This window comes from Carcharodon carcharias, chromosome 1 (assembly GCF_017639515.1).
Source record: "Carcharodon carcharias isolate sCarCar2 chromosome 1, sCarCar2.pri, whole genome shotgun sequence".
NCBI lineage: Eukaryota > Metazoa > Chordata > Chondrichthyes > Lamniformes > Lamnidae > Carcharodon > Carcharodon carcharias.
This window is the reverse complement of record NC_054467.1, coordinates 8,901,262-8,917,771: the sequence shown is the minus strand read 5'-3', so window position 1 is coordinate 8,917,771 and position 16,510 is coordinate 8,901,262. Positions and strand designations below refer to the sequence as shown.

Below are 16,510 nucleotides of genomic sequence, written 5' to 3'. Positions count from 1 at the left end.
GTAACAAACGTGGAGCATGAATGGACTAGTTTGCCTCATTCTCCACCTCTTCCATCAACCTGTGCTCACTCCACAATTGTAATGGTAAACCAGTTCTGCCCTCCCCACGTCCAAAGTTATGTATTGTCTTGCAATAGTGTGCAGTGACGTGTAGATGCACTGGTTTTCAATTTATTTTCAGTATAATGATTACAGCTGTGAAAGAAGATGTTGGACACGAACCCTGGTTAAACATTGTTTATATCAGTGAAATTGTGTCGGCCTTCAGAGCACCAGGGGCTTATTCATCTTGAAATCTAAAAAACCAAGCAGTGGGCGTTTGGAATTCTCTTGCCATGCAGCCCCCCCCACCACACACACACACACAAAAAAACATGATGTTTGGCTGTGATTTGTTTGCAAATTTCGAAGCTTGAATTGATAAATTTTTGTTTAGACATGAACATCGAGGTTTAAGGAACCAAGTTAGGTAGATGGAGTTAAGATGCACATCAGCCATTGATCTAATTGTGTGGCACAGGAGGCTCAAAGGGGCTGAATAGCCTACCCTTACTCCTTTGAGTAGATTTTGTCATGGAAGCATAGAAAAGGTACGGCACAGAAGCTGGCCATTCAGCCCATCATGTCTCTGTCAGCTGGGAAAGTGCTCTTTCCAACTTTGGGTCTGTAGCTCTAAAGGTTATGGCACTTCAGGTACATATCCCAGTATCTTTTAAACGTGACGAGTGTTTCTGGCTCTATCACCTCTTCCCCTCCCCACCCTTTGGCTGGAAAAAATTCTCCTCAACTCCCCTCTAGTCCCTTCTGCCAAATAATTTAGATTTGAAGTTCTAAAGTGAGGATATTTTGTGCCCCTTTGCAAGGCCTTCAGGCTACTGGGGTAGTTTTGTCTTTGCATTATCCTTGAGATATAATGCTGAATAGTGGGTGAGTGTTTCAATGACCTGTGCACCTTAGCTTAGACAGTCTATGTCTCTCACAGACTGTCTTCAACTCTTCACCCAAACCTGATTTGCACCTGCATTTCTGACAATGAAACATCTATTGGAGAGCGACTTCCTTTTTAAAATTAAAGTGAAAGGTTCCTCCTTACCCTTGAAGGGGAAGGGTTGAGTCAAGAGAATGGCTGAAAAATTCTTGCTCGCTCTTTCACTTGTGAGAAGTTTTGACGTTTGGATAAGTAGTTTTGTTTTTCCTGTTTGTTTAGTGATTGTTTTATGTTTGCTCTCTCAGAGGTCCGTTTCTTGTGGCGATGGGTCGTTCCTGGCACCCTGAAGAGTTTACGTGTGCTTATTGTAACCTGTCCCTTGCCCACATTGGCTTTGTGGAAGAGAAGGGATCTGTGTATTGTGAGAAGTGCTACGAGCAGTTCTTTGCCCCTGAATGTGCCAGATGCCAGAGGAAGATTTTAGGGGTAAGTAATTTAAGATGCTGATCCCAGTGACCAGTAATACTGAAATATAACTTAAGATACGATCCTGAATGAACCAGTCATACCAAAACCTAAATAATTCACGTATTCAGCTGACTCATTGCGCTTGGCCTATATTCCTAGGTTGGCAGCATACCACCATCCTTTCGTTATCACCCATCTCCTTTTCATTTTGAAACCTCCATTCTGAAGGCCTCACAATGTATCATTTCTTAGCCAATGAGTCACACACACACACACACGATCCTTCCCTTGCACGTGCAGTCACTTGCTGAAGACGTAAAAGTGATTTAGATTTTCCATTCTGCAGGGGAGATATTTAACATCTGGTCAGTGTTGTAACTCCACTCTGTGCACAGCTGTCCTTGGTCATGAGGCTGAGATTGGCAGTTGTGGAATCTTATAATTCCATTGTACCATGTGTTGGAACTTTGCAACTTAAACAATACATTTTGAATACATAAGCAGTGTTGGTATAATTTGTTATTTACACACATATTAGGAATAGCTTTTTTCCTACCTTTTAAAATGATCTATAGAAGTTATTGTTGTGCAAATGACAACTTCTCATTTTTTTCTTTGTTCTTGGGATGTTGGTGTTGCTGGAAGGCCAACATTTATTGTCCCTCCCTAACTGCCTTTAATGAGCCACCTTCTTGAACCACTGCAACTCCATGTGGAATGGGTGCTGTTAGGGAGGGAGCTTCAGGATTTCAAGTCAGTGACGTTGAAGGAACAGCGATATATTTCCAAGCCAGGAAGATGTATGGCTTGGAGGGGCTCCCATGCAGATGCTGTCCTTGTCTTTCCAGGTGTTAGAAGTTGTGCATTTGGAAGATGCTGTCGAAGGACCCTTGCATCTTGTAGATGGTACATACACGCTGCTGTCATTGGTTGAGGGTGTGAATGTTTAAAGTGGTGAATGGGGTGCCAATCAATTAGGTACAATAGTGCAGTAGCTTTGTTTCTTTCATGGGATGTGGGTGTCACTGGCAAGGCCAGCATTTGTTGCCCATCCCTAATTGCCCTTGAACTGAGTGCCTTGCTAGGCCCCTTCAGAGGGTGGTTAGGAGTTAACCACATTGCTGTGGGTCTGGAGTCTTATATAGAGTCGTATGTAGGCCAGACCAGGAAAGGAGGGCAGATTTCCTTCCCATTAGTGGTCACCATTACTGACTAGTTTTATATTCCAGATTTATTAATTGAATTTAAATCCAGTCAGCTGCCATGAACCCATGTCCCTAGAGCTGGAGTCTGGGTCTCTGGATTACTAGTCTAGTGATATTACCATTATGCCACCATCTCCCCTGTTTCTGCACTAATGATGCAGAGACCTAGAATAATAATCCAGAGATTACCCACAAATTCAAATTCCACCATGGCCATTTAAATTCAGGTTTTTTTTTTAAAAACTGCATCGCCAAAATGCAAAACCCCAAGTGGTTCAATAACCTCCATTTTAGACAAGGAAACCTGCCATCCATCCTGACCTGGTCTGGCTTCTATGCCCCCAGTCCCACACCAACACGGTGAACTCTTTAATGGCCCTCTGAAATAGCCTAACCTGAGGAGACCTCAGGTATCCTTGTGGACCCCAAAGAACACTCCTCAGTCTGGCTCATAATGAAACTGCAATTCTTTTTTTAAACAAGGCCGATTGAATCTTAAGAACATAAATTAACAAATGGGAACAAGAGTAGGGCATACACCCCTTCGGGCCTCCTCCGCCATTCAATAAGATATGGCTAAATTCCATATCCCTCAATTCCCTTAATGTCCAGAAATCTATCAAAACTCCTTCTTGAATATACTCAACGACTGAGCATCCACAGGTCTCCGGGTAGACAATTCCAAAGATTCATGACCCTCCGAGAGAATAAACATCTCCTAAGTGCCCGGCCCAGTATTCTGAGACTATGACCCCCAGGTCTAGACTGTTCAGTTAGGGAGACAGCCTCTTAGCATCTAACCTGTCAAACCCTCAAACAAGAGATCACCACTTATCCTTCTAACCTTGAGAGACCAAAGGCCCATTTTACTCTATCTCTCCTCATTGGACAACCCTCTCATCCCAGGAGCCAATCTGGTGAACCTTTATTTCGCCTTGTCCAAGGGAAGCATGCCCTTCCTTGTGTGAGACGGTCATTATGTGAATGTCCTGAAAGCTCAGGCCTCAGGTTAAAATTGTAGCCGGTTCCCTGACAACATACTTGGAGCTTGATTTGCATATTCAGATGAGAGTGTTGTGACACAGCAGGTGGTAAATGCTGAGCTGTTCAAATCCCAGAGGGAAACTTGAAACAACTGTCACAACCAATTTTCAATTCGTATGTTTTGAGATGCGGGCTTTGAATTCAGTAATAATAAGAACACCGAGTCTTGAGGTTTTTATAAAACTAAATTAAATTTTTAAAAATTAAAGAAAAGATTGTAAGCACATACATATGTCTACAAACTGCTGGAACAATAATTTTTAAATCCCTCTACTTGATCTGATTCCCAGTTACACCTTCATTAAGACAACAGTAAAACACACAGATTTTAAAGGACCTGGGCAAAGTTAATTGATACCCTGAACAGTAGAATGCAAAGTGAGTTCTCTTAACTTCAGTCCCTGAAGGCAGCAGTTTGGCACATGCAGGCTGAAGGTGTTTCACACTTGTTAGATCTTAACACAGCCTCATCTTACACACAGCCTTCACTCCTTTATACATATTTTCCCCTGTGAATGCACATTCCCATATTTTCACTCTGTCATTGGACTTTATCTTTCTCATAATAAAAATCTCTCATAGCACTAAGTTTTACCAGTAATCGTTGGGAAAAGTAAACACACTGTTTCTTAACTTCACCTGGCCCTGTGACACATTTCTCTCCTCCTTTGAAAACAATCTAGTCTGGTTTATTTAAAAATGAAAATTGCCCCCTTTACACTTCATATTCTAAAGCTTCCCCATGTTTACCTAATTAACATTTCAAACCTATTTTTCTTACATCAAAGCACCCAGACTAGTTGCCCCTAATTCAGTTAAGTCACATGCACGTATGCACGCACACGCACACATACACACACGTGCACTCATGCAGACACTCACACGCACACAGGTACATATAGACGCATAGACACAGACTCTATTTTACAATAAATTCCAATAACATTATAGACATTATTATATCTTTCTGACAAGAGTGCCAACAATACAAGGGCAGGAGGCTAACAGATAAATTTGCCACTCCGTTCTAACTGCTCTGCCTGCCAATATGGTTTCTACTGCTGCTCCCTTTAGTCTCAGGGAAAAGATATGGCTGACTTATCCATCTCCAGCAAGATGAAGTCAAAGGTGATCAAATAGGGGTTGTTCATCAAAAAGCCCCCTCTCCCACTCCAACCCAAGATATTGAATTTGAACAGAAAACCTGTGGCAAAAGTTCCCTTTCTCTGAAACTCCTGCTCTTCCCAATGGGGATTGGAAAGTTCAGGAATCTGGACACTATCCATAAAAACAGGAAAAAATAAAACTCAAGACGTCCAGGCTACCCACAGTTATTCAACTAGCACGCCCAGATGTAGTTCTGAGGTGTGCTTTCGTATAATTATTGGAGCCACAGAGACCCTCCTACGCTCCGGTTGGAGCTCATGTGGGATACAATTGTGGGATACTCTAGTACCTGTCGCATCTCTGCTGTCCGATTCTTTATAAAGTGTCCGGTATTAGCAGCACGTCGATAATCGGAGAGTGCTGCACGTAATTGTTTAGATGGATCACAAGTTGGCTGGTTCCAGGAAAGGGACCAGGAGAAAATATCCAAAACTCAAATGGAAAGTTGGGTTTTTTGATGGATATGAAGGAATCCCAGATGGAACCAACCCAAGACATCACCCTAATTGGAGTCAAATTGCTAAGCTGTGCCAGAGGAATACTTTCTGGACTTTGGAAAGCAATTGGCTGCCACCCCTGCCTGAGGTCAGGACCATAGCCAGAGTCTCCCTCAGAACTCTGGCGTGGATAGCTCCGATCTTTTCAATGCCAGTTCATAGGATATACACAGACCATGAGGGGCTGCAACCAGGCTGCAGAGTCCCTAAGTGCAAGAGCCCCATTCCCTGTCAGATCCAGGTTATTAGGAGCAGGGGAGGGGGTTGGGTGTGGGGGCAGGGGATTGTTTACTATAGAAACTTTAGTCCTTGGAATTCCCTTCCCTGCTTGATGCCTGTGGCCTGTCTGTACCATGTGAGCCTCTATGAACTTACAGAAATACAAATGTATTTCTGATAATTTACTGCCTCCCTTGAACAGATAATCAGGCACTGAATGTCTCACAGGTATAGAAACTTTCTGCATCAGATGAGGTGAGATGAGGTGTTTTGGCAAAGTTATTGTCAGCACCCACTCCTAAGGCTGGGTACAGGACGCTTGATCATTTATAATGTGACCACGTTATGTAACACATAAATTGACCTTTAAGGAAGGGTCAGAAGTTTGGGAGGGTTGAAGTGATTTGTGCCTTGGACTGTTGATTTACTCTCAAAAAGCATTGCTGTGATAGAATTGCTTATGAAATGTAAAAGCTGAATTGCCTCGAGTATACTGATCTTTAAATCCCCATCTAATTACTTTTATGTCGGATGCCTTCTCTAGACCTTGGTCTTGTAAGACTGGGGTCCATTTGTTTGATTCTTGTGTTATAGTGGTGTAACATAACCCTGTGACAATACTGTAAATGGATTCAGTCAAGCACTGCCCCAGCCCCACCCCACCCCCTCAGTGGGGTTTACTTGTCAAGAGACATCCAAACAAGTAATAAAAGCAAAATGCCGCAGATGCTGGAGATCTGAAATAAAAAACAAAGCATGCTGGAAAAACTCAGTGGACCTGGCAGTATCTGTGGAGAGAGAAATAGAGTTAACGTTCTGAGTCCGATTTGGCTCCTCTTTGGAACTGAAGAGAGGTAGAAATGCAGTGGGCTTTATGCTATTGAAAAAGAGGGAGGGGTCAGTGCAGAGGTGATTAAATTACAATGATGTCATGGAACAAAGGCAAAGAGTGTTTTTTAGTAAAGGAACAAAGTGGTGCAACGTAGGTGTTAAAAAGCAGAATAAAGGTCACTACTGTCTGAGAGCAAAAGACTCGCACTAGAGGGAAAAAAAATACAAAGTGGAGGACAAAGTTCGTGGTCTGAAGTTTTTGAACACAATGCTAAGCCCAGAAAGCTGCAAAGTGGATCTGACTCAACCATGTTAGTGAACCAGGGAGGTAATTCGTAAAACTTTTAATATGTTTAAGAATATATTACTAGTTGAGGAATTCCAAAGAAGAGCTGGGGAGTTGTCCTGAGGTCCTAGCCAACATTCACCCCTCACTCAACATCGTGTTTTCAAAATGACCTACAAACTCCATTGTTTGGTCATTACCATGTTTTGGTTTGTGGGAGCTTGCTGTCCATCTCCTAGATTAGAACAGTCACTCCGTTTCATAAGTACTTCATAGGCTGTTAAGCGCTTAGGGATCAAAGCAGGTCATGATAGGCTCTATATAAATGTAAGCCTTTCTTATATTCTGTTTACATAATCCCGAAACTGGTGATGTACAATTGTTTTGATGCCTCTGCTCAGGTGGTATTTCAGAAATATTCATGATGTCAAATAGCTGCACATCGTACAGACTGCAGCAGCTCATGAACTATACCCACTGCCACCATCTCAGGATAAGCAAGGGTGGGCAATCCCATATCCTGGGAATGCATAAAGTGAAACCTTTACTGCAGTGGTGGTTTGGGTTGCACAGTTGGGTGACAAGGAACCAACATGATTATTACAACAGGCGCAAAATAATGTGGATTTTGGAAAGCTGATATTAAAAACACAGAATGCTGGAAATACTCAGCAGATCAGGCAGCTTCTGTGGAGAGAAGTAGAGTTAACGTTGCAGGTCAATGATCTTTCATCAGAACATGATTATTAATTATGCATGATAATTTTACGGGACAAATTATGGCTTATGAAAATGTGTTTTACGTATTTTACTGTTTATAATTGCCAACACTTGAACACTGGACGAAACCCGCCCTCTGGCGATCCTGCAGGTTTTAATTATCTCTTGTGTGAGTTTGTTTCACTTTTTCTCTTCCTATTATGGCCCTGGCTTTTTTGGGTAAACGACTGCCCAACTCCCCTTCCGCTCAGAATGTGAATAAGGCCCTTCAGACTCGATCGCTCCTTCTCACTCTTGTTTTTTCTGGCCTCACAGGAAATCATTAATGCCTTGAAGCAGACCTGGCATGTTAACTGCTTTGTATGCGTGGCTTGCATGCAACCTATTCGCAACAATATTTTCCACATGGAGGATGGGGATCCTTACTGTGAGAAAGGTAAATGCTCGCCCTTGATCCTTACAGCGTTGCACAAGAATGTTATTTCAACAAGCTGAGGATATGCTCAACATCCGCCCCCCCACCCAACCGTTTGAGGGAACAATGCTGGTACAGCGCACATGTGGACAACCCTATAAACCATTCATAGTTTAAAGTCATTTTTAATAGATATATTGGAAAACCATGCATTTTTGAAGTGGTGAAGGGGATTTAGTCTAGTACTTTCAGTAATATTGTACTAGCACCTGTACTCTGTCTGTCAGGCATGACATCATATCTTGATGCTCATTAAAAAGCTCCTAATACAAAAGGGCGATGGAATGAATGCACATTTTTTTTTTTTCTTTCCACAGATTATTATAATTTATTTGGCACTAGTTGCCACGGCTGTGACTTTCCTATTGAAGCTGGAGATAAATTCCTTCAAGCGCTGGGTCGCACTTGGCATGATACCTGTTTTGTCTGTGCAGTAAGTAAAGCATAACTACGAACTCATAATCTTTGTAATTTATTAAGATAACCTTGCGTCTGCACGTACGTCCCACCCACAAAGACTTGCTTCCTCTGGTCATTCCTTTCATCATACTTTTTTGGGCAACCTTTGTGCATTATAAATTCCTATGTCTGCGTTTAGAATGCAAATTTCCTTTTGTAACCTTTGGTTAACTGGTAGCTTTCCCAACAATCGTTCAAACTGCTTGTGAAAATATAATCTCTGCTTTGTGTACAAATTACATACTGGGTGCAGCTGTTATGTTTTCTATAATTTTTTTAGAAAATGTATTAAGCTGAGTAAGAGAGAGTGAAATTTTGAATCTTACTGATTTCTTGACAGTGAAAGCCACTACTAATTGTTTACAGCTGCAAGACATGACGTTTACTAAAATCCATAAGATAAAAGACTAATCTAGAGAAAGGTAGACAGACCGTGTCTTCCCTCATTCTATTTTGACTTTTCTTTAAGTTACGTTCAATTTTGAAGCAAAGTACCTTGAAGGACAGAGACAGGAAAGGTTGAGAGGGAAGCATATTGGCCTCTGGCCTTTAACTACCTGCTCTTGAGTAGGAGTGAGGGGGTGCGTAGAATGTTAAGAGTGAGGAGTGCAAGGCCAGAGCAAGGGAATAGGTGGAAGTGATAGCAGTGAAGAAGAGAAGGGCTTCATAGATGGGAGAAAAGGTAGAGGACTCAATAGGAACAAGGAAGTGGAGGAAGCATGAGTAATTAGGAAAGAGAATTAAGGAGAAGCCACTAAGGGTCATATTTCCCCAATGCAGGCTGTAGATTCTGCCCCTCTCTGTTGTATCACATCAGGCCACTGACCAGTTCTCACCCAAAAATGAAGAAAAAGGCCAGAATGCAAGAGGGAAAGAAGAACAGACATTTAGGAGAGGTCTTGCTCTCTGACACAACAGACGAAATGTCCTGGCCATAACTGCTCTGTCTTCACTGGTGGGAGTGTTTCATTAGTTTGGCCATTTTGCATAGGCTACTTTCTTCATGGATGTCAGCATAGAAAGTTATAATAGAGAAAATTGGCCATAAGTGCGCACAAACATCAGATTCCGAATAAAGATGTGTTATTCTTTGAAAGCTAAAGTAGCTATGGATTAGAAATAATTGGAAATGCAATTATTTACATGAAACACATTCATATCTTCAGTTGACACAGAATAGAAGTGTACATTATGCAAACTATGGATAAATACGACATTTATAAAAATGTTTCGTAACATTGCCCTTAGATTTTCAGAATGGGGCTAAATCTTGTCCCAGTGCATTGGACTTTCATCTTAGAGTCAGAAAGGCCGGAGTTCAAGCTTCCATTCAGAGACTAGAGCACATAATTTATGCTGACTTTGCAGTGCAGGACTGAGGGAGTGCTGCACTGACGGAGGTGTCGTTATTTCAGACTAGATGTTAAACGGAGACCCTCTCTGCTCTTTCAGGTAGCAAAAGATCCAAAGTTACTACAGGTCAAATCTCCTTTATCCATACATCCAAAAACCAAATGCTTTTTTGAACAGCTATGCAGTTAATTTGTATGTTAATAAAGCAATGTAATAATATATTACAGGTGTAATAAGTGTTAACAGGTAAAAGGTAGGGTCTGCGAGAGTTGGCAAATGGAAAAACAGCTTTACATTTGTCGACTATAGCTAGCCTAAGCTTAGGCTATTGTAATGTAAGTAACCCTAGGCCTACTTTAGATCCAAAAACCAAAAAAAGGTGAATACCAAAACACAGTTGGCACCCAGGGTTTCAGATAAAGAATACTCGACCTGTACCCAAAGAGCAGAGACTTTCCCCTGGCGTCCTGGGGCCAATATTTATCCCTCAACCAACACTTAAAACCAGGGATTATCTGGCCATTTATTTCATTACGGTTTGTGGGATCTTGCAGTGCACTAATTGGCTGCCATGTTTCCTGCATTCCGACAGTGACTACGCTTCAGAAGTTCTTTGTTGGCTATGAAACACTTGGGGACATCCTGAGTATATACATGCAGATTGGTTCTTTCCTCTCTCCTGCCTTCCCTCTTTTTTTCTGCCTTTCATTCCACCTACATACTAACGGCCCCTCCTTAAAAAAGGGGCCTGGACTTAGTTTTAATTTATTAGAAATGCTTATTTATTTTCTCAAGATTTATTTTCTCTGCCACAAGCCCTGGAATCCAAATTTTGTAACCGTTTTTATGCTAAGGGAAAGTTGTCTATTTGAAGTACTTTGAGTCACTGTTGTGTTTGGAGGATTGTCACACTGCACAAGTTATCCAAGGATAAATATTTAGTTTTCTTGTCAGAAACTGTAAGTGTTAGTGTTTTAGTTTAACTAACTTCACGTGTTCTTCTTATGCCTTTGAAAATGTCACTGATCGCAATTAATCAAATTACTGCACAGGCAATGGAAGTGAAGTTATGAGCAAATACTAGGGATGACTGTCTAAATACTGAACAAATTTTCATTTATTGACATGATCTGGCTGAAACTTTTAACATTTTTCCCATTTGCCTGTTAAAATCGACCTCGACTTTTCACACAAATGGACATTTTTGTGTCATTTATTAATTTCTGTTTGTTTTTTTCCCCCCCCAGGTGTGTTCTGCAAATTTGGAAGGCCAAACCTTCTTCTCCAAGAAGGACAAGCTACTGTGCAAGAAGCATGCTCACACAGTAAATATCTAAAGCTCACTGATGAGATGCAAGAAAGAGGAGGATTGAAGAGAACATATAGAAGAGATGAAAAGCAAATGAATAATTTTCTTTTTTTTTTGTTGTTGTTGCTGTGAAAGGCATCCAAACCATAACTTAGTCATTGGGGTTTGAAGGGGAAAGGAACGTGCTGTGAGGTGTTTGAATCTGTTTTGGTTTTCGCCTTTACTTAGATTTTTAACAAAAAATACTTGGGTGGTTGGTGGCCAGTGTTGTGAAGTTATCGTATTTCACCTGCTTAAGAACTGCATTCAGAAACCTATCTTAAATCTTTTATTGACCTGTTGTGTAAAAATTTGTTTAGAAACACAAGGTGGCCTTCAAACACAGATGACACCTTTTAATTCAAAATTTGCATAAATAATCCCTGTTGCTCTAAAAGCTCCACGTGATGATGTAGAAATTCAGGTAAACCTATCATACTAAATGTCTAACAACACTTAACTTTTCCTAGTATAGTATCAGCCTAATTTGTACAAAATCGCACTGAGTAATTGTCTATTTTGAATTCGTGCCCTTGGTTGGTTCAGAATTGACCTGGTCCCTTTTTCATTACATTGAGTAGCATTTGCACCTTTGAGGTCCTTATTACCATCAACTTCTCTTGGAAGAAATGAATTTGTTAATACATGAATCATTGGTTATGGCCTTGTGAACAAGTTTGATGGAATTTGACTGAAGTCTATGAAGGGAAATAGTGTTTTATTTACACAAAGGTGATGGATGAGCTAATCTTGATCTCTGTTGGAATATGCATAATTTAAAAGAAAAAAATGAATCAAGGGAAAACAAGTGTCCCAGCATTCCTAGGGTTTTACAGGATAGTGAGGTCCTTCTTGTGAAGCATCTTTAACAACTGCTAAATGGTCAGATTAAATGGTACCCTGTTATGCAAACATGATTGGGAATAATGCAACCACCAAACTCTTTGGGGATCCTAGGATTGTTGTCCATTTTTACTCAACCATAAACTGGAAGAACGTGGTATGAGATCCAATGCCACAAATTAACTGGTAATTATTTTTCTGGATCTACTGGGCTTCGTTTAAAGTTAGCGTAGTGCGTCTTAAACGTACATCTCTTCTGAGACGTAGAGGTAACTGAGGACCACCAAAGTGACGTTCTGCTGATAATCTGAATTTTAAGAGCTGGAAATCTTTGGGATGAGAGGGAACTTCTTGCCAATTATTGCATTTTAGTGCTTATTAAGTATGGGGGGAAAAGAAGGATTCCAGATTTGAAAGTGGGCCTGTGTGCAATCTCTTGCTGTTTGTCATGACATAGACACTTGGGCTATGTATCCAACCATAAGGTCAGACTGGATCAGGTACTTCTTTCCCTCTGTAAAAACCAGGAGTTATCTCGAATTGAACTTCTTTCTTTAGAGAAAAGTAAAAAAATCTCTCAAGTTCACCTCCGAGATATGCTGCAATCCATGGTATGAACAGGAGAGCTTATTTGTTACTGGATAATGGAGCTTAGTTTAAAACTACCTAATTCCTGTTACACATTCTTCATTTTGTCTGGAACTATTGGGGTGAGGAGGTTTATATTGTATCGTGAGATGGCCGAGTGTGTGTGGATAATGTTTTCATCCTCCCCTCCACCTCCCTCCCCCACCTCCCAAATACGAGGCACCTGTTGTCGGGGTTGGGGGGGTGGGGGGTGCGTGGTGGGGGGTGCGTGGTGGGGTGTGTGATTTGACTGGTACAATCGGCCATCTATTTCTGTGGACTCCTTTTTGGTTAAATGTGCTGAGTATCTGTTTAAGCAATGGGCGGCTGAACTCTATTTTTTTGGTTTGTATCCTGAAATGAGGTTAAACTGCCCTATTGTGCATAGGCATTGCAGGCCACTGTGCACAGGAATGAGTGTGGCAGTACTGGCGCCGGGAGTGGGGGAGGAGTTTTCAAATGCTTTCCTTTGACTCTCAGCCAACATTTGGCTTCATATTGGGTTGACGAACCTATAAAAGGGGTTGCGATGTTGTCGTGACCGGCACACTTAAGTGCAAACAGCCTCCAGTGTTTCAGGTCTATGAAAATTGTTCGAGCTGAGACCACTTGGCTGCGGATGAAGAACATTTCTCCTTGTCAGAATGTTTCGCTTTTTCCCTCAGCAGTTGAAATATTTGCTGCTCTTGCTTTGCTTGTGTAATAGGGCCGTGTATAGACTTGGGCGTGAGGCAAAGAGTTACACCTGCGCATGTTCGTTTATTCATCATGGAAGCCAGCTTTCTACTCATGATATGTTTTGTGCTTTATGCAAATTTGCAATTTACGTGGTCGGCTACACGAGTTCCACCTATCGATGCTGGTTACACAAGCAAAGTTGCATGACATTGCTATTTTTTTCTAATATATGAACCAGGCTGGTGGCGTATTTTAATTTTTAACACAGGATGTACAGATTAAATATTCTTCAGCTGTCTCGCAGGTTAACGCAATGGTTTTGTAAAATCAGGGAAGGGGAACAGCTCCAATACAATTCGTTTACTCGGGGTAAAAAGGCAAATTAGCCAGGAAATTCCCTTTTTATTCCAGCGTGGTTTCTTCTACTCAATGGAATGGCACGCTTTGGGTCTTGTCTGCTGTATATGGGTGGTTTGATTAGAATCTACAACTAAGTAATGGGATAACCAAGTAGCCCTGTTACCCATAGAAAGGAACTAAAGAGCTTAGTTTAAAACTACCTAACTCTTGTTACGTTATTCAATTTGTCTGGAACTATTAGGGTGAGGGGGCTTATATTGTATCTTAAGATAGACAAGTGTTGCGGGGTTTGGGGGGGGGTGGGGAGGTGGTGGTGGTGGAGGGGTGCGGCAGTCACTGGCTAAGGCCTTAACACGAGCAACACAAGATGCTTATCAAATGTCATAATATTTCTCTGTCATCTCAAGATATACAGTAACAATAATGTGCCACAATAATGCCTAAAAATGTTGCTAATGCCTGAACTTTGAGATCATTGTTCCTTAAGATGAACTGAAATTCTCAATAGTGTACTGAGCATTTGAGGAGGTAATTGTCACCCTGGCACATTAAAAAAAATTGAAACGTGTTTTATTAAATGTCTTGACGTATGGTTCCAGGCATTGAAACTAATAGAAATGGGCTGGTTCTGTATGTGCACACTGAGGTTGGAATGAAGGAATGAAAGAATGTGTCAATGTGTGTGTTTGTACCATTTCCCTTCAATGATACTGTACCACCTCTATAAACCAGAGGGGAACAAAGACTGTACACCAGGAGTGAATCGCTTGAGAGGAAAAAGAAGGTATTGTTGAAAAATTCATGATTTGATTAAAAAGAACAAGGTTTGTGCTAGTCTTTCTCTCAGTGCATTTTAGAATAAGAAATAAATTGGATCATCCTGTGCCCAAGGTACATACTTTCCCTCATTAATCTAAATGCCTTGCCATGATGGAGGAGGATCCAGGGTTGTGTTAAAAGGAAGATGTGATGGTGGCCATTGTGAAGGTGGAGATTTTGATGTGTGTTAAGTTCCTCACTTCTTCCTCACCAGACATTTGTTACATAGCCCATAACAGATGTTACAGGAGCAATAAGCTCACTTGCAGTTGGTTCATTTTGCTCTGCTCTCTGCATCATAGCCTCCCTGCAAACTGATTGGGGTTTGTACGGTATCCAGTGCACTTAGAGAAAATGGTTAACTTTTTGTACTAAACCTCAGTCACCTGTTTGAGTGGTACACTTCATTGTGCAGTTAGACTGTGTTGACCTTTGTTAGCAAACACATTGAAGCCTTTTTACTATGACTCAAAACAGAATGTTATGGACATTCTCCCTCTCACCACTCTTGAGCAGCTTGTATTAAATATTTTTGAAGTATTTAAGAAGCACTTCAGATAGCCAAACTACCTGAGTCTGCACAACTTCCAAATATATTCCGAATTGATTTTAAAAAGGCTTTAAGATGTTGAGAACTGAAAAGTAAAATCACTAAAACAACATAAGGAAACCTACCTGGATTTAAAATGTTTTGAGTTGTATGAGGGTTCTGCTTTTATATTTATGCATGCCTCTTTTATAAATATATACAGTGAGAATACTTTTGAACTGAAATGCTTGATTGCCGATGTGCTTCCATCCAATCAGTAGCTCGACTGTAACAAAAGTAGAATAACATGGTTTGCTTTCTTATATATACATATTAATAAATTTTTATCTCACCATCTTTAAAAGGAGTTATTTGATTTGCTCTTTTTATTTGTGCCAATATAACTCTCTGCTTTAGATGCAAAGGTCAGGATAAAGAGGCTGAAACTCATTTCAATAAGGGATCGAGTAGAGTGGGCCCTAATCTCTGACACTCCGAAGAATGACTGGTGACTTCAGTGAAATGTATAAAATTCCTCAAACCGTTTTGACAGCGTACGTGCTGAGGCTGTTTCCCCTGGCTAGGGAATTTGGAATACTGGGTCACAGTCTCAGAATAAGGGGTCGAACTTTTAAAACTGAGATGAAGAGAAACTTCTTCAGTCAGAGAGCTGTGAATCTTTGAAATTCTCTACCCCAGAGGACTGTGGACACCCCAGTTATTGAGTGCATTCAAGATAGTGCCCAAGAATCTAATGATCTCTAAGAGAATCAAGGGATATGGGGATAGGTTGCGATGTAGAAGTTGATGGCGATCAGCCATGATCTTATTGAATAGGGTAGCAAGCTCAAGAGCCCATATTGTCTATTCCTCCTGATTATTATGTCTCTGTGCCCTCCACCGCACCAGCCCCACACCCCCCAAACCTCCACCTCCTCCTCATTATGTTGTTCAGAATTTCTGGAACTTTAGTGGGCCGACCACTAAAGGAAAATCGGCTGCCTTCAACCACAGTCTGACATTAATTTTAATACAGGAGGATTTATCAAAAAAGGTAACACTACATTCAATATATGCATACTGTTATGTTGCAGCAATTATGCACTGCTGTTGCGTAGCTACCCCTACCAGGACATCTACTGTCATGGTATGTCACGCTCGACTGTCTTGCGCCATCCTCACACATCCACTGTAGCTCATCTGCAACTGCTCTGTGTGTGCTTCATCTGACTACACCGAAGATTTCTCTGTGGCTTTCAGCTCTGATTAAATGGCTGAAATACTGACATTTTCTTTTCTGGGTGTCACTTTTTAGAGTTCTTTTTGCTCTTGTAATTCCAAGTACCTCCTCATTTGTCTCATCATGCCACATGCATTCTTGGTCCTCCAATTGGTGACTTTATTGATTCAATGTTTGCAATGAAAAGCCAAGTTTCTCAACAGCAGGAAGTACACCCAGCAATGGGAAGACAGAAATTTCCTCCAATTAAGTGTTGGGAGGACTGAAGCTCTTGTTTGCAGTCCCCATCATCCCCATGGAAATGGAACTCTGGTGACCTCTGCTGATAAAACAACTGTTCTCTCTGCAGATTCCATTCCCATTCACACTAAGCCACCACCACCACCCGCCCCACCCCCAACCACCAATGTTTGA

The 16,510-nt window shown here is 41.2% G+C and overlaps 1 protein-coding gene across 10 annotated transcripts in view; it reads left to right on the top strand.

Annotated features, from left to right (window-relative positions):
* Positions 1–12,685, top strand: part of LOC121281498 (PDZ and LIM domain protein 5-like) — a 247,665-nt gene extending 234,980 nt beyond the window's left edge. For all 10 annotated transcript variants that reach the window (XM_041194460.1, XM_041194452.1, XM_041194514.1 and 7 more), the window contains 4 exons: positions 1,234–1,414; positions 7,681–7,801; positions 8,158–8,273; positions 10,900–12,685. In XM_041194460.1, coding sequence (XP_041050394.1) covers positions 1,234–1,414; positions 7,681–7,801; positions 8,158–8,273; positions 10,900–10,989 — 508 coding nt within the window. In that variant the 3' untranslated portion in view covers positions 10,990–12,685. The remainder of the gene's footprint in view (positions 1–1,233; positions 1,415–7,680; positions 7,802–8,157; positions 8,274–10,899) is intronic.
* Positions 12,686–16,510: the final 3,825 nt, after the last annotated feature.